Source organism: Musca domestica, unplaced genomic scaffold (assembly GCF_030504385.1).
Source record: "Musca domestica strain aabys unplaced genomic scaffold, Musca_domestica.polishedcontigs.V.1.1 19, whole genome shotgun sequence".
NCBI lineage: Eukaryota > Metazoa > Arthropoda > Insecta > Diptera > Muscidae > Musca > Musca domestica.
In genome coordinates, this window is record NW_026712245.1 from 4,227,438 (window position 1) to 4,252,846 (window position 25,409).

The window sequence follows — 25,409 nt, forward strand, 5'->3', positions numbered from 1 at the left end:
TCGAATTAATAATATCTGAGCGAACAATGCCTTGTATATTCGTTGCATACCTTTAGGCGTTCGACGTAAAAACTCATTCATATTGGAAATTACATTTTCGAAAACAGTGAATGGGATTTATAGCCTGATGTAGAGTTGCCATTATATGTTGTTTACCATATTCATGGGCCTTTTTTGGTCTTGGTTAAAATAAGAGCTTGTTGTTTTGAAATTTAAATAAAACACATGTCAAATTATGAAATGTGGAATTTTTTTTTGTTTAGTAGATAATTTCTTGAGATATATATAACATATTCCACCAAGACTATTTTGTACAAAAGTCATTCTGGAGGTCCAATTTTTGACCTCCTATTTCACCTATTTTTGACCTATTCAAGCAAATATTGGTTTTCAAAGCGTCAGTCGTAGCTCGGCCAATGTTCGATTATTATACCCTCAGCCATATGGCTACAGAAGGTATATATCATTTGATACGGTCAAAACGTGCCTAATCGAAATAACGGTTTTAGACCCTAGGTTTCTTTGGACCAAATCCGTTTCAGAACATTTGGAGTCGATCTAGCGATGTCCGTCCGTCCGTCTGTCTGTCTGGCTGGCTGGTGCGCACGATAACTCTCGAAGGGAGTATCCGATTTGGTCCAAACCTTGCACATTGTAATGTCTTTGTCAAACTTAGATCGAGTTCGGAGATGGGCAATATCGGTCCACTCCTTCTGGTACCTCCCCCACAAAAGGTTGAAATTTGCAAAAAAAATATTCTTTGCACAGAAAGAGAAACGATAATCCGATTTTGCTCCCACTCTGCAAATCGTAATATTTGCGTCAGTGCTAGGTCAGGTGTGAAAATGAACAATATCGGTCCACTCCACTCCATCTCCACCTCCCCCACAAATGGTCAAAATTTTGAATAATTATAACTCTCATAAAATATGATGTACAAGTCCGATTGTCTTCAAATTTAACACATCCCAACATTTATATTAACCCAAGGTCTGATGATAAGATGAGCAATATCGGTCCACTCCTTCTGGCACCTCCCCCACAAAAGGCCGAAATTTGCAAAAATATATTTTTTGCACTGAAAGAGAAAGGATAATCCGATTTTGCTCCAACTTTGCAAATTCTAATATTTGCATCAGTTCTACGTTAGGTGTAAAAATGGACAATATCGGTTCACTCCTTTAAGTACCTCCCCCACAAATGGTCAAAATTTTGAAGAGTTACAACTCTCATAAAATGTGTTGTAAGAGTTCGATTGTCTTCAAATGTCGGACATTCCAATATTTATATTAACCCAATCTCTGGTGTTAAGATGGAATATATCGGTCCACTCCTTCTGGTACCTCCCCCACAAATGTTCGAAATTTTCAAAAAAAAGAAAGACATATTTTTTGCACAGAAGGAGAAACGATGTTCCGATTTTGCTCCAACTTTGCATATCTTATAATTTGCATCAGTGCTAGGTCTGGTGCGAAAATGGACAACATTGATTCACACCTTCAAGTACCTCCCCCACAAATGGTCGAAATTTTAAAAATATATATTTTCTGCACAGAAAGGGAAGCAATAATATAATTTTGAAAAACATAACGCTCAAAGAAACCGAAGTAAGTATCCAACTCTGTTCAAATTTCACACATACAAGCATTTTTGCTAACACCAGATCTGTTGTGAAGATGCTATATATATTTGTATTTATATATATTTTCAATATTTTTATCTATCATAAATTGCGAAACAACTCAGCGATTCTTTACAATTGATTTATCCATCTGCTATAATAATATTTATACCCTATTTATTTAGGTCCGATACGAATGAACAATATTGACCCATTCTTTCAAAACCCACTCCATAGAGGGTGAAGAGGGCTGAGGGTGTACATCCGTCGGCAAAACCGACCGATACTTTTTTACTTGTTTAACTATATTTTAATTTTTGTTACGATTATTCAAATTGTTGTTGTTGGCAGGTTCCGAAGTAATAGGCCAATATTGTCCATTTCGTATCGGACCGACATAAATACGATATAAATATTGCGACGTTCAGGTTTGTGCTATATTGGTAACTTCCTTCACTTTGAGATAGGTGATAGTTTTTAGAAAATGTTAACATGTGCGTGAGGTACTATATATTGTCGACCGAAGTATTCCATTTTCATGCTTCATCTAATACAGATAAAAATATTGGCATGGGCAAAATTACAAGAAAATCTAACATTTTTATCCAATTTATGGGAAATCATAAAATCCATATTCATCTCAAATTCCGTTACGAGAGACATATTTAGATATAGCAAGTCGTAAAGAGTAGCCGGCTTGTTTCGCAAGTTATGACAGATATGGGTATTGGAAATTGTATACCTTTGTTTTTCAAAATCTTGAACCGTATGTGGTGGAGGTACCAGAAGAAATGGTCTGATCTGTACCATCTTTATAACCGATCTTGAGTTGTTGGAATAGGATGTTCATTTCACGTTTTTCGACCTTCATGGATTCTCAAAATTTTGACTCTTTTTGGGGTAGGTACCAGAGGGAGTGGACCGGTATATCCCATCTTCACACCAGACCTTGGGTAAATAAAAATATTGTAATGTGTGTAATTTGAAAAGAACCGGATGTTTATTTCAGATATTATGATCATTTTGGTTATTCAAAATTTTAATCCTCTGTAAGGGACGTACCAGAAGAAATGGTCCGATCTCTACCATCTTTATAGCAGATCTTGTGTTGATAGAAATATTTAGATGTGCCAAGTCTGAACGGAATTGGATGTTAATTTCGCGTTTTGTGAGTTTCGTGGATATTCAAAATATTGACCCTTTTGTGGGGGGTGGACCGGTATATGCCATCTTCACAACAAACCTTGGGTTAATAAGAATATTGTGATCTGTGCAATTTTCTTACAAATCGACTCTTACATCACATTTTATGAGAGTTATAATTATTCAAAATGTTGACCCATTGTGGGGAGGTACTTGATGGAGTGGACCAATATTGTCAATTTTCGCACCTAACCCAGCACTGAAGCAAATATTAGATTTTGCAAAGATGTAGCAAAATCGGATTATCCTTTCTCTTTCTATGCGGTAATTTATTTTCTTTGAAAATATTTGCACTTTGTGTAGACGCTCCAATCCTTTTTATACCCCTCCCACAACGCTTCTAAAATTTGTAACAATCATAACTCTCGAAAAATGCAAAATTATTCTCCAGTTCTCTTTAAAGCTCGAAAATTGTAATATTTATACCCTCAGCCATATGGCTACAGAGGGTTGATACGGTCAAAAAGTGCCGCTTCGAAATAACTGCTTTAGCCCATAGGTCTCTTTGGACAAAATCCGTTTCAGGACATTTGGAGTCGACCTAAGGGTGTCCATCTCTCTGTATCTGGGTCGAACGATAATTCTCGAAGGGAGTATCTGATTTGGTCAGAACTTGGTACATCTTAATATTATTGTCAAACTTAGATCGAGTTCGGAGATGGGCAACATCGGTCCCGCCACCTTCCACACAAACGATCAAAATTTTCATAAAATAATTAACTCACAGAACAAGATACGATCATTCAGTTTTTTTTTTTTCAAACTTTGCAAATCTCAATATTTTTATCCGTCAGGTGTGAAAGTGGACAAAATGGACTCACTCCATCAAGCTCCTCCCACACAATAATTCAAAATTATAAATCTTCTGAAATGTGAAATAAGGGTCCGATTGTCTTCAGGTTTCATATTTTTACCAAAATCTGATTTGAAGAGGTAGTATCGGATCACTCATTCTGGTACCTCCCACAAAAGGAGTAAACATTTTTAATATTTATATCTCTCATGAAATGCAAAATTAGCACCTGATTCTCTTCAAATTTCACACATACCAATAACACATTATCTGTTGTGAAGATTGTAGATATCGACCCACTCCTTCCTCAACAACAGAAAGCTCATAAAAGAGAAATAAGCTCCGACTCTCTTTAAATTTTCACATTCCAATATTTTTACAAACAAAGGATTTGGTGTAAAGATGATAGAAATCGATCCTCCTCTTCTGGTACATCTTCCTCAAAGGAAGAGGGGGGGTATGCTTTTCAAACTTGGTTTATCTAAATATCGTACCAGCGATCTGATGTGAATATGGAATCGGCTGGCCAACTCCTTTTTGTATCTCCCACACAAAAGTGTAAAATTTTGAATAGCATTTATTTGCAACCTCCCCCATAAAGGGTCAACACTTTGAACAATCGTAACGCCGGACTGTGGATATTTGCTGGTCCGGATATTTCAACCAGCAATCCTTAGATATGTAGACATGTGCGCCGATTTACTCATTACCTTGTAAGGTAAAAGTAAGTTATTTAACCTTGTAACTCATTACCTATTTGCTAATAACTCATTATTATTTGGCTTACTGGTAAGGTAGAAAATATACAGTTGTTAATATTTTTGGGGTATTGGTAATGCATGGGGTATGAGGTAGTCAAAATAACTAATGCTGAATGTGACACATACGGTTAACAAATTTTTCCTGGATATATTTTTCGAAATTCGGTCCAATATTTCGACCTAACTTTTTGGATTACCTGTGTTTATCCTGTTATCTACGAATTTCATAACTTAGGTTTTGGCTGATATATTGCTAAGCTCAACCTAATATTTTGTACCACATATTCAAAGGTCGGCCCGGCCGAACTTATTCCCACAGACCAGTGGCTCTTTCGATCGTCTGTTGTCCAGCAGTTTCTATGATTTTTATACCCTCCACCATACTATGGAGGGTATATTAATTTTGTCATTCCGTTTGTAACTCCTCGAAATACTCATGTCAGACCCAACAAAGTATATATATTCTTGATCAGCGTAAAATTCTAAGACGATTTAGCCATGTCTGTCTGTCTGTCCGTCTATCTGTTGTAATCACGCTATATTTCGAACAAATTGAGATAGAAGGCTAAAATTTTGCACACATGTATATTTTGCCAGTAGGCAGGTTAAGTTTGTAAATGGGCCATGTAGGTCCAAGTTATCATATAGCCCCCATATAACGGTACCTCCCGATATTCGGTATTTTGATGATTTTAGAGACATTATTCACCGGAATTGTTGCAAATTTGGTATTTGAAGTTCGTAATGGATACTACAGCCTATGACAGAAAATGAGCCATGTAGATCCACGTCTTCGAATAGCCACCATATAACGATACCTTCCGATATTCAGTATTTTGATAATTTTAGCGACACTATTTACCGGAATTGTTTCAAAATTGGTATTTGAAGTTCGTAATGGATACTTCAGCCCAGGACAGAAAATGAGCTATGTAGGACCGCGTCTTCGAATAGCCCCCATATAACGGTTCCTCCCGATATTGGGTGTTTTGTTGATTTTAGAGACATTATTAACCGGAACTATTTTAAAATTGCTATTTGAAGTTCGTAATGGATAATACAGCCTATGACAGAAAATTGTCTGTGCAGGTCCACGTCTCCGTATAGCCCTCACGTCGTCGTATACATACGGCTACATTCGGCATTTTTAAGATTTTAACAGAATTTTTAACACATTTTATTTTTTGAAAAGTAGTTCCAAATGGTATTCGTAGTTCGGCCCGGCCGAACTTACAGCTTTTTTTACTTGCTTTTTTTTTCAAAAATTTTTCAAAAAATATCATTTGTTGTCCAGCAGTTTCTAATATTTTTTTTAAATTCCTCTAGTACCCGATTTGCTCATTTCGCATTAGAATTCCCCAACCAACACATTCCAGCTATGCCACTGAACTAAATTAATTTAGGTTTCGCCTTAGACCAATCGAATACCTTTCAATTTCGTTGCCAATATCAACATTTAATGCTTTGATTACTCTTTTTCAGCTGTTTTTTATTTTTTTTTTATTTATTTTTTTAATTTTTTTTTCTTGCCATGGCATTAATCCACCAAAGCTTATCTGTATCGCTACACATTCTTTTTTTGTGGCTGCCGCTTTGATAAGTGCACAGCGAACATATCGCTTAATTCAGACGTCTTAAGGTGATGTTGGTGGTGGTGGTGGCGGCATTCATTCATTGATTCAATTCACTTCACTTTCCATTAAAAGGCTGGCAGGCAGTCAGTCCGAACGAAAAATAAAAAACAAAGATATCATCAAAAGTATTTGCCGCTTTTTTGTAACAGGAACACAGAGCGCAGAAACACATTCTCAAATCCCCCCGAAATAAAAAAATCGAAAAACGCGCGCGGTGTACTGTTGTGGTGATGCGGTTCAGTTCATTCCGTCGGTCCGTCATTCAGTCACAGTCACAGTCGTCTTCTTCTTCTTCTTAGCCAGCCACTCCACCACTCAACATTAACCCAAAAAACAACTTCAAAATTTGTGGCACCATTCAAAAATTTACCACCGTTCCATCATTCCATGTTCTTCAAAGAGAATTTCCGCACTCAATATCGGCGGCCAGGTCGCAGCTATCCAGGCCATAACGCTGACGCACTGCAGCCAGTCCGTAGACAACAACGCTGTGTGGATGGGTGTGTGCGTGTGTGTTTGCCGTGTGGATGGATCTTCAAAGCACATTTTCCGCTTTTTCCATGCCATCATCTTCGACGACGTCACTGTTGCCGCCGCCAATGGCGGCACAAGTTCACAAAAGGCTTAGAAAACCTACTTTCGGGCAAAGTGTGCGCGCACACACATACACTCGCACACCAAAGAGACACAGAGAGGGAGCGTAACACTCAAATTGCCAGCCAGGCTGCTTGCCTGGATGGATGGTTGGTTGGCTGGCTGGCTGTTTGGCCATGTGGACGGATGGATGGATGGATGTATGGCTGGAAGGCTGTTTGGATGTTTGGCTGGCTGACTGAGAGCCACTGAGTGTTGTGACTGACTCAATGTGTTGGTTGGTTGGTTGTTCGGTGTTGGTTCCTGCGTTAAGGGAGTTTATTTTTCCTTTGAGTTGTTTCTTTTCCAAAGGCGCTCGCCGGCTGTCTGTCATCTTTCGCATATCCCATTTGCCGCCGCCGCCGTTGTCGTCGCTCTTCTTTGTTGCCAAAGTATTAAAGACAAATGCCGCTTTTTTCGATTAGGAGCCCAGAATTGCAGACAGCATGGAATTTCTACTTTTCTTTGGCAGCAACCTTCCCTTGGCCAGCTGTTGTCTTGATTCGTCTTCGTCTTCAGCAGCTTGTTGTTCGGAAGCGGTATTTTTTATTTTGTGACGAATCTTCAAAGGCTTGTTCCGCTCTCAAAGCGAGCGACAGCAGAGCAACGCTAGTCAAACAGCTGGCAGTCGTTCATGAGGTATCATCATCGCCGTTGTCGTCGTCAAGACTTCTTTATTCGGACATTAAAGAACAGAAAAACCGCTCAAAAGAAATCAAAACGTTTTTTTTTTTGATTATTTTCTTCATAGCCAAGTGTGTTAATGGCCAAATAAAAATATCACAGACACCGGCAAATGTAGCGCGACGACAAGTCATTTCAATGGCATGGCCAGGGAAAGAGAAGCAGAAAACCAACACACAGCCAGCTAGGCAGCAGCACTCCTCGGACTAGCATAAATATTGCAAAATTTGTTGTTTTTGTTCTTTGAATAATTGTCTAATTGAAATTAACTAACTAAACAACTCAGACACACACAAACAGAGAGACAAATGGACGCCTAATAAACCTCAAAAACAAAAACAACGAAATAATGCGCAAGACATAAAGAAAAGGCCATCACCACTCACACTCTGCTTGGCTGGGATTAAGACCTAGGCCAAAAAAAAAAAAAAAATCAACACACAACTGAATTACGCACAGCTGTCTGGCCAGCCAGCAATTTATGGAATCACGTCTAATACCACTTTAGTCATCGCCAGCAAAAATAAATGTTTGCAAATGGAATCAAAAAATCTAAGCCTTCACAACGACGAGCGTATTCTCATTAGCTGTGGTCGCGCAAAATGTTAGCGGTTATTTTTTTATTTTTAATGCTGACCAAATATGGTTTTTGTTATTAAAAATAAAATATTGGTGGTTGTATGTAAATGGAGAGCGGAATTTAAATTCGTAAATTTTAATGGGCGAATCCGATTATGTGTTACACTTCTTCAACGATATTAGTTATTAAGCGAAGTCGTGGGAATTAGTTCAGAGCAACAGGTTTGAACCAAATTTTCTGACTTCCTTTGGAGGGTAAATGAAATTAGTCATAGCATTTGAAACTCGTTGGAAAATCCTTGTTGGCCTCTAGAAAATATATTTTTAAGATTATTTGATCTTTCAAAACAAATGAGTTCCAAGATGAGCCATTTCACACGATGTCTTGTCACTTCATCCAAAAAATCGTTCGATCCATGTTCTTGAATTTTCCTGTGTTCAGAAGGGGTTAAAAATAGGCAGGGAAAAAAGAAACTAGGATAAATTGGACTGGTGATCGAGGTCTGGTTTTAAATGTTTCTCCCGTTTACTCTTTCATTCCTTCTTTCTCTCTCTGGTCTAATAGGAAAACCAAACCGATTAAGGAATTGTTAGAAAATTCAAAGTATCCCAAAGTCACAAATTATTTTTGACTTTTAAGTACACATTTTCGCAAATTACTTTCCAATATCTCTCATTTGAGCCCCGCTTCATAATTTATTTGTATATTTTGAAGAGAGTAACGAGATAAGTAATAGCAAAGATACACACCACTTGGATCTTGTATTGAATAATATATGTTATATGTTTTTTTTATGTTTTTTTACAATTATAATTAAAAAGACCAAGTTGGACAATTCTTTCAAAAAAAAAAAAATATTTTTTTAAAAATCCACATTGGACGAACTTTTCAAAAAAAAAAAAAAAAAAAAAAAAAAAACCAAAAAAAATACAAAAAAAAAAAAAATAATAAAATAATAATAATAATCAACGTTGATCAAACTTACAAAAAAATTAAAGTCCATATATATATATTTTTTTTTTTAAATCCAGGCAGCTCAAATTTTCAAGAAATCCACGTTGGACAAACTTATCTTTTTTTAAATCCACTTTGGTCAAACTTTAAAAAAAAAGAAAAACTTTTTCAAAAAAAATCATGTTGGACAAACTTTCCAACCTTTTTTAAAATCCACGTTGCACAAACTTTAAGAAAAAAGTTTTTTTAAAGTCCACGTTGGACAAACTTTTTAAAAACTAACTAAAAAATCCATGCTGGACAAATTAAAAAAAAAAATGAAAAAGTCCACTTTGGACAAACTTTTAAAAAAATATTTTTTTTTAACCCATCAAAAAAGTCGTTCTTCTAAATCCACGTGGGGCATACTTTTGAAAACAATATTTTTTTAAAAAATCCATGTGAAATATGTTTTAAAAAATCCACGTTGGACAATCTTTTGAAAATTTTTTTTTTAAAAATCCACGTTGGTCAAACTTTTGAAATTTTTTTTTTAAAAATCCACGTTGGTCAAACTTTTGAAAATTTTTTTTTTAAAAATCCACGTTGGTCAAACTTTTAAAAAAATGTTTTTTAAAAAATCCACGTTGGTCAAACTTTTAAAAAAATGTTTTTTAAAAAATCCACGCTGGCCAAACTTTTGAAAAAATGTTTTTTTTAAAAATCCACGCTGACCAAACTTTTGAAAAAATGTTTTTTAAAAAATCCACGCTGGCCAAACTTTTGAAAAAATGTTTTTTAAAAAATCCACGTTGGTCAAACTCTTGAAAAATATTTTTTTTTAAAAATCACGTTGGTCAAACATTTAAAAAACCCGCGTTGGTCAAACTTTTGAAAAAATATGTTTTAAACATTCTTGAAAAAATATTTTTAAAATATCCACGTTCTTGAAAAAATATTTTTTTTTAAAAAATTCACGTTGGTCAGACTTTTGAAAAAATATACTTTAATTTTTTTTTTTTAAAATCCACGTTGGTCAAACTTTTAAAAAACCCACGTCGGTCAAACTTTTAAAAAAAAAAAACAACGTTGGTCAAACTTTTGAAAAAATATGTTTTAAAAATTTAAAAAAAACAACGTTGGTCAAACTTTTGAAAAAATATGTTTTAAAATTTTTTTTAAAAAGAATCCACGTTGGTCAAACTTTTGAAAAAATCTTTTTTAAAAAATCCACGCTGGTCAAACTTTTGAAAAGATCTTTTTTAGAAAAATCCACGCATGTCAAACTCTTAAAAAAATATTTTTTTTAAAAAATCCACGTTGGTCAAACTTTTGAAAAAATATTTTTTAAAAAACCCACGTTGTTCTAACTTTTGAAAAAAATCCACGCAGGTCGAACTTTTAATCAATGTGGGTCATGCTTTTGAAAGTTTATTTTTTTAAGTCCACGTAGCTCAAGCTCCTTAAAAATGCACGTTGATCAGACTCCTGCATTTTGTTATATTTTAATCCACGTTGTTCAATATCTTAAAAGTGCAGATTTGGACTATATCGACTACTTCCTATACTTTATATGAGATATGTGTACATTTTTGGAAATTTTGGAAAAATGTGTGATGTAACAGATATAGCGGATCGAAGTATTCCATTTTCATACTTCATCTAATACAGCTAAAATATTGGTATGGGCAAAATTACAAGAAAATCAAACATTTGTATCCAATCAATTTCATATTCATCTTAGGTTGTAAAGAATCGCTGACTTGGTTCGCAAGTTATGACAGATAAAAGTATTGGGTGTGGTGCCAGATAGGGTTCGCCAATATATATAATGTTCACAACATATCTTGTGTTTGCAAAAATGTTGGATACTTATTTCGAAATCTTTAAACGTTTTGTTTTTTCAAAATTTTGAGCCCTTTGTGGGGGAGGTACAAGAAGGAGTGCGCCGATTTCTATCATATTTATAACAGATCTTGTGTTAATAGAAATATTGAGATGTGCCAAGCCTGAATGAAATCGGATGTTAATTTCGCGTTTCATGAGCTTCATGGATATATAAAATGTTGAGGGGGAGGTACCAAACGGAGTGGATCGATATATACACTCTTCACACCAGATCTTGGGTTAATAAAAATATTGTGAGTGTGGAATTTGAAGACAATCAGACACTTACTTACATCACATTTTATAAGAGTTATAATTATTCAAAATTTTGATCCTTTGAGAGGGAGGTATTGGATGGAGTGAACTGATATTGTCTATCTTTGCACCTGCTGCAGTGCTGATGGAAATTATAGGATTTGCAAAGTTGGAACAAAATTGGATTATCGTTTCTCTTTCTGTGCAGTAAAATATTTTCTTTGGACATTTTGACATTTTCTGGGGGAGGTACCAGAAAGAGTGGACCGATATTGCCCATCTCCGAACTCGATCTAAGTTTGACAATAATATTACGATGTACCAAGTTTGGATCAAATAGGATATACCCTTCGAGAGTTATCGTCAGACAGACATGTGGACATCGCTAGATCGACTCCAAATGTCCTGAAATGGATTTGGTACAAAGAGACCTAGGGTCTAAAACCGTTATTTTGATGAGACACGTTTTGGCCGTATCAAATGATATATACCCTACCCTCTCCAGCCATATGGCTAAGGGTATAAAAAACATTGTAGGGCATTGAATGGCCGTCTATACCGTCGTATTTTTTGTAAAATGTGTGTTCAGCATACATTCATTCCAACACTGAAAAAGCAATTTAATCGAAACATTGGTATGATTGAACAAAAATCTACTGTGTGGCATTAGTTTTCCCACCATTGTCATTGGTGTGGCTGTGGCATTTATTCCATTTGCAAATAGGGGAGAGAGCCCAGCTACCACCACCACCACTTTTGTAGTTCTTCTTCTGCCCCTTCTCTCACATGCATGCATTGGAATGTTAATGTGTGGCGGCTTGGAATGCGTCTTCAAAGAAGTTTTCGGCTTCCAATACTAGGAGCCCAGACCATGGCACACACGTTTCTTTCCTTTTGTAGGTCTCTTTCTTCTTCGTTTGTGGCGTTTTATTTTTTGGCAGTAGCGTAAAGCACTTAACGCTGATGTGAAAGTTTTTGCTTCTTTTTTGGAATTTTTGGGGTGGGTTGTCTTAGTTTGCGTTGCTGCTACCATTTGTCACTTTGTTTTCTTTTTCTTTGTTGTTGTTATTGTTGTTTTTGGTGTGAAGATGACTTTTAGGGGTACATTTTTGTCTTTGTTTTCGTTTTTCGTTTTGTGTTCAGTGACACTGCCAAATTACGTGACCATCAACAGATGGCACGTATTGCTTTTGTAAACACATTCAAGTTGGCAGAGGTTCAGGTTACCGTCACATTGTATACCCTGACTGGCTATCACATCAGAGGTATCCATCCATAGAGGGAGTGAAAGTAATTTCAGTTTTCGGGTGTTATGAAGAAAGGTGAAGTGTTTGGTAATAAAACCCGATTTTTGGTGAATTTAAAGAAGCCAGCGTTAAGGGATGGGTTGCTTCTTCCAAAAATAAAGTATCAGGAGGTGCCCGAACGGTCACACTTACATAAACCTTCGATAAAAGTGACGTAGATTGTAACGAGACGATTCATATGAGACTATCCACAATTTTTAGCATAGACCCCTTGTTTTTACCTCCAGATATTCGGTATTTTGATGATTTGTGTCACACTTTTTAGCGGAATGGTTTCACATTTGGTATTTGGGTACTATATTTTGTGACTGAAAATTGCTTATATGGGTCCAAGTCTTCGTATAGCACCCATATAACGATACTTCCCTATATTCGATATTTTGATGACTTTAGCTACATTGTCAACGGGATGATTATGACGTTGGCATTTGGGGCTGCCAATATATACTCCGACAGAATTTTTTCTATATAGGCCCACATTTTCGTATAGCCCCCCTATAATTGTATAACTAACAATATTCGGCGTTTTTATTATTTAAGTCATATTTTTTTCGACGGAATTTTTTCAAATTTGGTAATTGGTATCACTTCCTATAACAAAAAATTTCCTATAATGGTCAGCATCTTCGTATAGCCCCCATATAATGGTAACTCCCGATATTCGGTATTTTTTTAATTTTGGCACCATTTTCATCGGACTTACGTCAAAATAGATATTTGAAGGTAGTCCCTAGTAGATAATTGACTCATGATAATTGGTTCACCTTTTCAAAACCCCAATATAACTGCACCACCCGAGAATCTATATTTTAATAAATAATTTTAGAGACAATCTTGAACATTTTTTTTTTTAAATTATGCAAGTTCCTTTCAAACGTGGGGGATATATTGGGCTGGGCCGAACGTAGCTGTCCATCTTTTTATACCCTCAGCCATATGGCTAGTTATACCCTTAGCTATATGACTAGAGTGGGTATACAGGCTGAGATAAAAAACTGCAACAAAGTCAAACGTCATAATTTTTACACTTTTTTTAAAATTTTATTAAATGAAAGCAAAAAATGTCGGAAATAGCATCAAATTTAAGAATACGTTTAGATTTGTTCGAATTGGTCACCTTTGGCATGAATTATGGCCTTCAAACGGCCAATGAAACAGTCACACGCTGCCCGAATGTTGTTTTGTTCTATTTTGGCCCACTCCCGGCGAAGCCCTAGCTTGAGGTGATCGACACTCTGGTATTTTTTAGCGCCAGCCTTGCTTTCCAAAATACTCCAGACACAATAGTCCAACGAATTGGTATCCGGAGATTTTGGTGGTCATTGGGCGCTGGAAATGAAACGAGGAACCTAATTTTATAACCATTCTTGGGTGGCGCGTGCTGAGTGCGATGGTACTGAGTCCTGTTGGAATGTCCAAGGTATGCGCCAAAATTTTTGCATGCCCAAGGCTTTAATACACCCTCCAGAATATTTTCGCGATAATATTCGGCATTTATTCTGATGCCACAGTCGATTAATACGAGCGGAGAGCAACCATTGGCTGTTATGGCGGCCCACACAATCACTATGGCCGGCGCTTGAGTTCTGGTGGCCAACCGAAGGTGCACATTTTCAGCTGACCTCTTTGGCAAGTAAACACGATCACTTTGTTTACAAACTGCTGGACAACGTATGTTTTCTCATCGAAGACGGAGAAAACCAAATTCGGCAGTTCACCACTTTTGGCAAAGCGAAGCAATTCTTTAGCTCTTTTGAGTCTATTTTCTTTCTGTTGCGGTGTAAGTTCTAACACTTTTTGGAATTTCAATTGCTTTGTCCCGAGCTCATTTTTCAATATTTGCCAAATGGAATATTGCGATATGTTCAGCTCACGAGCCATTTTTCGGCCACTGCGACGTGGGTTTCGATCAAGTCGCTCTTTTTACTTTTAGAACCACTTCTGCTGATGTTGCTGTTTTCTTCCGTCCACTTCCTTGACGTTGGGCTACGCTACCAGTATCACGGTAACAAGCGATGGCACGAGACACAAAAACTTTATTCAAATTTAAATGCTGGAGTACTCTAAAGCTAGCCACTTGCGGTTTTCCAGCCAAATATAAAGAAATCACACTATCGCGCTTGAATTCCATCACGAATTACCTTTTTTTCTCGAAAATTCTCACCAAAATGCTTTTGTACGCTTGTAAACAATATAATGAGCTGTCACTGGAATAATTTTAACAGCTGTCGGACGAGTGGCTTTGAAATGACAGCAGTCTGAAGTTGGTTGCAGTTTTTTAATCTCAACCTGTATTTTGTCTTGCGTTATGATTTTTCAAAATGTTGACCCTTTGTGGGGGTGGTACCAGAAACCGTGGAGCGGTATTATCCACCTTCATACCTGATTTTGTGTCAAGAAAATATTACGATGTGTGAAACTTGAAGAGACTCGAATGCTTATTTCGCATTTTTTTATTATTCAAAATATTGACCCGTTGTGGGGGAGGTTCCAGAAGGAGTAGTGTGACATATTCCATCTTCACACCTGATTATGATTTGATAAAAATATTGAGATGTGCCAAGTTTGAAAATAATCGGCCGCTCATTTCGCGTTTTATAAGCTTCATAGTTATGCAAAATGTTGACCCCTTCATGGGGGAGGTAACAGAAGGATTGTACCGATATATTCCATCTTTTTACCAGATCTCAAATATTGGGATTTGTGAAATTTGAAGTCAATCCTACTCTTATTTCACATTTTATAAGAGTTATAATTATTCCAAATTTTGACTCTTTTTGGGGGATATACTTGATGGAGTGTGCCATTGAAAAAAATATAAGGTTTTGCAAAGTTTGCACAAAATCGAATTATTCGATTATTTTCGTTGATAATTTTGAAATTTTGTGGGGATCTGGATGTGGGGAAAGTGGACTGATGTTGTCCATCTCCGAGCTCGACCTAAGTTTGACAAATATATTACGATGTACCAAGTGTGGACCAAATCGGATACTCTCTTCTAGAGTTATCATGCACACAAGTCAGCCGGACAGACAGACGGACGAGCGGACATCCTTAGGTATTACAAATGTCCTGAAACGGATTTTGTCCAAAGAGACCGACATTCTTAAACCCTTATTTCGATGAGGCACGTTTTACAGTATCAAATGATATATACTCTGTGTGTCCATGAGGGTATAGGCTGAGGGTATGAAGGTGTGAGGCTGAGGGTATAAAAATCGAAAACCAGTATAGTTCCGAGATGTCCTTAAAGATATTTTTAAAGATTCACTCAGGTAATGCTTTAAATTACCTACAATTCAAAATGTGGTCAGATTCTACTCCAAGTCACCAGCAAAGATTAACACCATACGTCTCCACTGCTTCAAATCAGCTATCAACTCTCATATCGCCGTCATGATTTTCTTCATCCCCCAAAGCCGCAAAAAAAGACAAATGAACTGTGAATTCTGGCATTTTGCCAAGCGGCATATTTTAACTTCAAAGAAGTTTAGCGATTTATGGAACAGGATGACAGAAAATCTTGAAGTAACCGCAAATAGTTTTCACTATTTTCATATTTACCCAGCAAGAGCGAAAACCTTTGTCACTTTTCTTTGAAAACACCGAAAGGCGGCAATATCAATGTTCGCTGTCAGTGTGAATGCCAAAGGATACGAAAAAATATTTTTCATGGACTATTAAACACATGAATTGGAATTTTTCAAGAATATTTTTCAAGGACTATCAGAGACTCATCAACATTAACTTTTAACAATTGTTAAGAGATTTTATGCAATTTTTCCCCGATGTCTCTAAAATAGAAATATTTTCGTTTCCTTTATTCGCAAGCACTCACATGACCTTTAAGAGTACGTACCTTCATCCCCAAAGCATCAAACCGGAAATAAAGGAAAAATTAACTATGGCACTTTGCCAAGCGGCATGATTTAACTTCAAAGAATTTAAGCGATTCATGGAACAGGATGGCAGGAATACAAGTAACTGAAAATAGTTTTCACTATTTTCATATTTACCCCCAGGCAAGAGCTGGAACAATTGTCACTTTTCTTTGAGATACGCCAAAAAGGTATCAGAGCGAGTGCCGAGAATAATAAACGTCTCTCTAATAAACGTATAGTGCCCAGGATAATAGAACCAAAATATAATAGGCAAACAAATGTCCTTCTGATCAAATATAACGATGATTAATAACAACGTTGCTTTCGCAAGACAATTTGTTTGAACTTCAAATAAATTTACCGCAGTTGCTATTAGGCGATCAGAAATAATGAAGGAGAAATGGCGCCCAAATAATTTCAAAAAAAATTGAGTGAATATAATATCTATTTGATATATTTGAATTATTTCGCTATCTGGGTATTTTTGCAAATGTCCAAATTCAATTTCAAAGAAAATGGCCGTAGCCGAAATGGGCGATCAGAATTGCCCAAGATTTGGATAGAAAAAGTTATTAAAAGACTACTTTTTATTGAATTTTACATTTGAAGAGAAATAAATTTTTGGCATGTGAGATAATCTCACAATGTCATAGGATATCAGAGCTATATCACAGCGAAAAATGTAATGGTTGATTATTACGGTTAAATAATAATCGGCATGTGTCAACATCAAAGAATTTATCTGCATGGTACAAACAGGAGATCAGCGAAAAACGTGGGACATCTTGGAAATTCATTTTGGAAATTGAAAAAGGCTTGCCTCAGTTGGTCTCCACTTGAAAAGGATATCAACACCAAGAGAACAAAAAAAAATCCCATATCAATGTTTGATATTTAAAATGAAGACATCAAAAATTATGCGGCATTTTTTTTATCAGGAGAACATATACGAAGGATCAGCAAAATTTTGAACACATATTTGGCCCAGTTTGAAGAATAAAAAGAAACAATGCTTGAAATATCCAAATTCATTCATTAAAACACAATTCTCACTTTCTTTGTTCAATGCAGTTTATTCCATTCATCCCTGCGTCATGGCAAATTGTTATTGGCTATGATCTGGACACAGGCAGTACATTTCGTCATAATCAAAAGCATTTGCCGCATATTTTATTAGGGGATCAGACATTGATGGAGATGGAATGAGAAAAATATAAATTAGAGAAATTAAGGCGAATTTTGTGACCTTTTCCTTTTCTAGGATTTCAGGCTCAAAAAGTGATTTTTTAAAATATTTTTTAAGGGTTATTAAACCTATCGTGATTTTCGTGATTTTTAAGAATATTTTTTATATATCGTCTTTCAAGGACTCTCAGACTTAACATCGTGGATTTTTAGAGAATTTATCATCAGTATGGATTAAAAAAAATACTTCTTCAAAGATTGTCAGACTCTCAAAGTTGTTTTTGAAATAATATTTTTTCAAGTACTGCCAGAATTCCTAAAGTGGATTTTTGAAAAAAAAAAAAAAAAAAATCAAAGACCCTTTTCAACTTTTCAAGGACCAACAGGACCTAAACTGTTCAACCTAACGGTTTGGATTATTACATCTATTGTTTTGGATTTTTAAAAATATTTTTGTCAAAAAGTATTAGTCCTAGAAGCACGGTCTTATTAAGCTACGCCGATTTTCTACAATATTTTTTCGTGAATAGCTGTTGCTCAAGTCAGATTTGAAGGACTATCTGACCCTCCAATGTGTATTGATTAGAAATATATATTACCAGGGAAACTATCGCACTCAGCAACTTATACTTTTTAAGAAAAATCTTAAAGATCAAAAGACTATCAACGTGGATTTTTTAAAGATTATTTTTCAAGGACCATCAGATTAATAAACGTGGATTTTTAAAGAATATTTCTCAAGGACCATCAGACCAATTAACGTGGATTTTTAAAAATTTAATTTTTAAAAGACCATCAGACCAATCAACGTGGATTTTTATATTACTTAAATTTTAAGGACCAACAGAATATATTTCAATTACCAACAGGATATTTTTAAGAATAAATATTTAAGAATATTTTTCCAAGGACGTAAAGACGACCAAACGTGGATTTTTTAAAGAATTTTTATCAAGGATTTAAATACCAATGATTTAAACGTGGAGTTCGGAGATGGACACAATATCGGTCCACTCCTTCTGGTACCTCCCAAACAAAATGCGAATATTTTCAAAGAAAATAATTTCCTGCACAGAAAGAGAAAGAATTGTCCGATTTTACTCCAACTTCGCGAATCCAAATTTTTGCATCAGTGCTAGGTCAGGTGCGAAAATTGATAATATCGGTACACTCCATCAAGTAGCTCACCCACAAAGGATCAAAATTTTGAATAATTACAACTTTTACAAAATGTGAAGTAAGAGTCCGATTGTCTTCAAATTACACACATCGCAATATTTGTATTAACCAAAGGTCTGGTGTGAAGATGGAATATGTCGGTTTTGGAATAACCAAAATTATCACAAAATCCGAAATAAGCTTCCGGTTCTCTTCAAATTACACACATCACAATGGTTTTATTAACCCCAAGGTATGTGAAATTGGGATATATCGGTCTACTCCTCCTGGTACCTGCCCCACAAATGGTAAAAAATTTTGAATATTCATGAAGCTCATAAAACGTGAAATTAACATCCGATTCCATTTAGACTTGGTACATCTCAATGATTGATCTGTTACAAAGATGGTAGATATCGGACCATTCCATCTGGTATCTCCCACACAAAGGATCAAAGTTTGCAATAACCAAAACAATCATAAAATCCGAAATAAGCATCTGGTTCTCTTCAAATTACACAAATCACAATGGTTTTACTAACCCAAGGTCTGGTGTGAAATTGATCCATCTCGTTTGGTACCTCCCCCACAACGGGTCAAAATTTTTAATATGCATGAAGCTCATAAAACGTGAAATTAACATCCGATTCCATTCAGACTTGGTACATCTCAATATTTCTATCAACACAAGATCTGTTACAAAGATGGTACATATCAGACCATTTCTTCTGGTACCTCTCCTACAAAGGGTTCAAGATTTTTGAAAAACAAAACGCTTAAAGAAAGCGTGATAAGCATCCAACTCTCTTCAAATTTCGCACAAAAGGTCATAATTTCCAATACTTATATCTATCATAACTTGCGAAACAAGGGGCGATTATTTTCAAACTTGTTATATCTATGATTTTGCATAAAATTGAATATAAATGTTCGATTTCCTGAAATACTTCGGTTCCTGAAATACTTCTGTTAACTTACGCATATTTCCACATTTTCTACAAATTTGCACATAGCTCATATAAAATATAGGAAGTAGTCGATATGGTCCAAATCTGGTATGTTGAAATATATATCAGTCTTTTTTTCAAGGACTAGACCTTAAAGGTTTTTAAGGAATATTTTTTCAAGAACTATTAAACCCAAAGCGGTGAGTTTTGAAGAATATTTGTCAAAGACTATTAGACTTATCAACATGAGATTTTAAGAAATTTTAAAACTTATTATTTTTAAGAGAGAGAGAGAGAGAGAGAGAGAGAGAGAGAAAGGTACCGAAAGGAGTGAACCGATAATGCCCATCTGCGAACTTTATCTAAGTTTGACAATAATATGAGGATGTACAAAGTGTTGATCAAATCGCATACTCCCTTCAAGAGTTATCGTGCGCACCCGCCAGCCTGACAGACGGACGGAAGAACAAACCCAGACCGACTCCAAATGTCTTGAAACGGATGTTATGCAATTTTTCCCCGATGTCTCCAAAATATGACATTTTCATTTATTTTATTTACAAGCACTCATATGACCTTTAAGAGTGCCTTCATCCCCCAAAGCATCAGATAAAAAGGAAATAAAAGTATAATGAACTATGGCAATTTGCCAAGCGGCATATTTTAACTTCAAAGAAGTTTGGCGATTCATGGAACAGGATCTCAGAAAGACAACTAACTGCAAATATAGTATATATATAGTCAAAATAGTTTTCACTATTTTCATACTTACCCCCAGGCAAGAGCTGAAACATTTGTCACTTTTCTTTGAAATACGCCGAAAAGGCATCGGAGCGAGTGTCAAATGATTCGAATAATAAACGTCTCTGTGCCCAGGGTAATAGAGTCAATATATAGGCAAGCAAACAAATGTCCTTCTGATCAAACATAACGATGATTAATAATAATTTTGCTTTTGGCAAGACAATTTGTTTGAACTTCAAACAAATTTACCGCAGTTGATATTAGGCGATCAGAAGTATATAGAAAGAAACGGCGCCCATAGAATGTCAAAAAAAAAAAAAATCCATTACGGGGCTATATCCCTTCATTTTCCTTTGATTTCTTAGTTTTTTGTACTTGTAGATAAAAGATCCATATTTTTTAATGATTTAATGAATGGCTTCTTTTGCCAAACATAAAAAATCTATTTAAAATAAAATGGCCATAGGAAAAATAGTTGATCAGAATTGCTAAAAATATGGATAGAGGAACATAATTAAAAAGCTACTTTTTTAATGCATCTTACAAGTTAGGAGATAGAATTTTTGTCAAGGACTTAAGGATCACCAAACGTGGATTTTCAAATTGTATTCTTTTTCTATATATTTTTCAAATTGTATTCTTTTTCTATATATATATATCCCTTGGTTTTCGATGCGGCAAATGTGTATGATGATGGCGAAATGTGTTTGATATGGCGTAGGTATAAATGAAAATGCATAGAATAAGGATGGCGAGAATTATTGCATTTTGTTTTCTGCCATTTTAGAATAACTATTTGCGCTATAATTTTTCGGAGTTGGTATATGACGAAACCCTGATAAAAAATGCCGAATAATTTTTTGATGTCTTCAATTTAAATATTCAATAAAAAAAATGTATGCATTTTAACGTACATACAGGGGTTGGATATGGTTTTAAGAGCAATTTTTGCTCTAAGGTTGGCATTACTCCAACTATTTCATTACCATTAAAATTTGCACGGTTTTCTAATTCCCTCTCTGATTCCCTGTTGTAAAGAGCAAATAATTTATTTGATGTTAATACAAGCCGCTTCACTTAGAAATTTTTCCCTTGGAACAGCAAAATGATGCGGAAACTTTTGAAAATTATTCCGTGTTCAATGGGGAGATGGTATAGCTATTAAAAATATTGTTCTGTTATCCTAGTGTATGATGAGATATCACACATGCTACAAATGTATCTCGCTCAAAATGTAATGCCCTGTAATTGAGAAGAGAACTAGTTTTTATTACATTTTGTATTAATTTCTTCTTCAGCCATTCTGATCGCCTAATGTAATCTGCGGCCATTTTCTTTTAAGTTGAAATGTGGCATTCGACAAAATGCCCGATTCTAATTGATATTTGTCATGGTCAAAGTGGGAATTAAGGACACAAACCCTATAAAAATTATATTTTGATTATTTCGAAACCTAAACTTCCTATATACTTCTGATCGCCTAATGACAACTGCGGTAAATTTATTTGAAGTTCAAACAAGTTGTCATGCGAAAATGGAATTATTAATCATCATTATTTGATTAGAAGGACATTTGTGTGAGTCTATATATTTTGTTGATAATTCGGCCAAGCAGACAATTATTTGGCACATCCTCTGACACTCACCCTCTGACACCGAGTGAGAATGTTGCCGCCTTTTCGCTGAATTTCAATGGAAGATGATAAATGTTCCGGTTTTTTATTCTGGGTAACCGTGAAAATAGTGAAAACTATTTCTACTTCTATGAAATTCTGTCATCCTGCTCCATGAATCGCTTAACTTCTTTGAAGTTAAACTATGCCGCTTGGCAAAGTGCCATAGTTCATTTTTCTTTTATTTCCGTTTTATTGCTTTGAGGTATGAAGGCACTCAGAAAGGTCACATGAATTTTTGTAGTTAAAGGAAATGAACAATTCTCTCTTTTGGAGAAATTTGAAGATGGGATTTTCGTGACACTTAAAAAAATACTAATTTTATACCACGTCAACAGAACGCATTTCGGGCCACCTAAATATAGTCTACTAGTAGTAGACCAGTTTTTTTAAGTCTTAAGTAGTTTTTCCCTAATTCTGTAGTTTGGCTTCAGCTCAATGACTATTTATTGAAATTCAATGACCTACAAGGCGAGGTGACAGGGTGAGATAAAAAAACTGCAACCAACTTCAGACTGCTGTAATTTCTAGGCCACCCGTCCCACAGCTGTTAAAATTATTCCAGTGACAGCTCATTATATTGTTTACAAGCGTACAAAAGCATTTTGGTGATAATTTCCCAGAAAAAAAAAGTTATTCGTGATGGAATTCAAGCGTGATAGTGTGATTCTCTTATATTTGGCTGGAAAACCACAAGTGGCTATCGTCAGAGCACTCCAGCATTTAAATGTGAATAAATCCTTTGTGTCTCCTACCATAACTCGTTACCGTGATGCTAGTAGCGTTGCCCGACGTCAAGGAAGTGGTCGGAAGAAGCAACATCAGCAGAAATGCTACGAAAAATAAAGAACCTACTTGATCGAAACCCTTGTCGCAGTGACCGAAAAATGGCTCGTCACCTGAACATATAGCAATATTCCATTCGGCAAATATTGAAAAATGAGCTCGGGGTAAAGCCATTGAAATTCCAAAAGTGCACGAACTTACACCACAACAGAAAAAAAAATCAAAAGAGCTAAAGAGTTGCTTTGCTTGGTCGAAAGTGGTGAATTGCCGAATTAGGGTTTCTCCGATGAGAAAACATTTGTTGTCCAGCAGTTTGTAAACAAACACAATTATGGTGTTTACTTGCCAAAGAGGTCAGCTGAAAAAATATGCACCTTCGGTTGGCCATCAGAACTCAAGCGCCGCCCATGGTGATGGTGTGGGCCGCCATAATAGCCGATGGTCGCTCTCCGCTCGTATTAATCGAAGTGGTATCAGAATAAATGCCGAATATTATCACGAAAATATTCTGGAGGGTGTATTAAAGTCAATTTGGCCGTAGACCTTGGACATTCCAACAGGACTCATCACCATCGCACTCACTACGCGCCATCCAAGAATGGTTACAAAATGAGGCTCCTCGCTTCATTTCCAGCGAGGCCACCAAAATCACCGGATACCAATCCGTTGGACTATTGTGTCTGGAGTATTTTGGAAAGCAAGGTTGGAACTAAAAAATACCAAAAAACCTCAAGCAAACGCTTCGCCGGGAATCGGCCAAAATACCGCAGAGCAACATTCGGGCAGCGTGTGACGGTTTCATTGGCCGTTTGGAGGCCCTAATTCGTGCCAAAGGTGACCAATTCTAACAAATCTAAACTTATTCTAAAATTTGATGGTATTACCGAAATTTTTTGGCATCATTCAATAAAATTAAAAAAAAAAAAAAAAAATGTAAAAATTATGGCTTTTGACTTTGTTGTAGTTTTTATTTTACCTCACCCTGGATAATCTTCAAAACAGATCTTGTGTTAGCAAATATCTTTGTAGTTGTGTAATTTTAAGAGAGTTGGACGCGTATTTCCCTCCCTTTGAGCGTTTTGTTTTTCAAAATCTTGAATTCTATGTGGGGGAGGTACAGGAAAAAAATGGTCCTATCTCTACCATCTTTATAAAAGATTTTGTGTTGATGGAAATATTGAGATGTACCAAATCTGTATGGAATCCGATGTTAACTTCGCATTTTGTGAGCTTCATAAATATTCAAAATGTTGCCCCTTTGTGGGGGAGGTACCAGAAAGAATGGATCGATATATCCCATCTTCAGAGCAGATTTTGTGTTAGTTAAAATAATCACCCCGATTCTTAATGACAATTCCCTGGGAATTTTTTCCCTATTCCCTGTTCCCCTATTCTAAATAAAATCTCCCGGGGAATTTTTTCCCTTTTCCCTTCTCCCTTATTCTAAATGAACTTCGAAAATGGGAAACTCTTCCCCGGGAAAAAAGTAGGTATTATGAATGTCAATAAAAGGGCGAATGTGATAACGAATTTTGGGAATAATTCCGCCAAAAAATTGCAAGCGAGTTGTGCCAAAAAATGTAAGTATTTAAAATTTTTCATGAAAAATGAAAAAAAAAACATTTATTTTTACTTTCAGGTCAAAAACAACAAACAAAAAGCAGTTAGACATTCTGCTTACCTCTATGCAATTACATAGCGATATTGCGCGAGGTTGGTTTAAGGGAGGAAAAGAGGAGCTAAACCGGGTATGGCGCAATTTGGAGGCGGAATTAAATGCTGCCGGGCCACCATCAAAAAGTGTTGCCGAGTGGAAGAAGGTATGTACCACAAAATTTGATTTGTACAATGCACAAATGACAAAAATGCAAAACCTTTTTCAGGTATGGGCCGATCAAAAAAAGTATGTACGGCAGAAGGCGGCACAAAACCTCAAATACTCCAGAGGAACTGGTGGAGGCCCCAACATGGAGCAGAAGTTTTCTGCAAACGAAGAGGCCATATACGATTTGGTTGGCATGAAGGAGTCAGTGGAAGGTGTGGCCATCAAGTATGGGTTAGGATCTTCCACTTCTACAATACAGAACCCAGAACGCCTTCCAAATGAAATTCTGGAGTTGCTAGAGCCAGACGGAGAGGAGGCTGAATGTCCTGCGGTGCACAGCAATGAAGACACTCCGCAAAAGCCGCCGGCGAAAAAAATTAAAATAAGTGGCCAGCATTTCAATACACAGGCATCCGCTCGCGACGTTCTATCAGAAGAGATAGACATTCAGAAACGTATGTTGGATGCAATGATTGAGCAGCAACAAATTTCAAAAAAGGTGTATCGTTCTATTGACCGCCTTTATGAAGTCAAAAAGGAAGAACTAAAAGAGCAGAAAAGGCACAATTTAATTATGGAAAAATTGCGGCTAAGAGAAGTGGAGGATAAAATTGAAAAGAACCGCCGACTCTTAGAACTGGAAGAACTGAAAAATAATCTAGAAAGTACCTGAATATATATATATACACATACACACAGACTGAAAACGTGCATATGAACGTACCTGTAAATAGTATTAGTTTTGTTTTTAGTTTTAGAATATGAATTTATGTGTTTTCTTTTTGTTTGTTTTTGAACATGAATTTTATTGAGTTTTTTTTTGGTTGTTTTTGAATTGTTTTTTAGTTTGTTTAAAATAAAATGTGATGCTATTCCTATGTGATAACTAATCCTATGTTTTATTATTTTAATTTACAAA

At 35.9% G+C, this 25,409-nt stretch overlaps 1 protein-coding gene and 1 long non-coding RNA gene across 2 annotated transcripts in view; both read left to right on the top strand.

The window, feature by feature from the left end:
- The window catches only part of LOC131801977 (uncharacterized), a 210,281-nt gene that overhangs the window by 47,426 nt on the left and 137,446 nt on the right, over positions 1-25,409 (top strand). The window lies entirely within an intron of this gene.
- On the top strand, positions 23,994-25,380 carry LOC131801976 (uncharacterized). Its single transcript, XM_059121169.1, has 3 exons — positions 23,994-24,245; positions 24,305-24,485; positions 24,549-25,380. Coding segments are annotated over exons 1-3 (798 nt in total). The 5' UTR covers positions 23,994-24,243; the 3' UTR covers positions 25,164-25,380.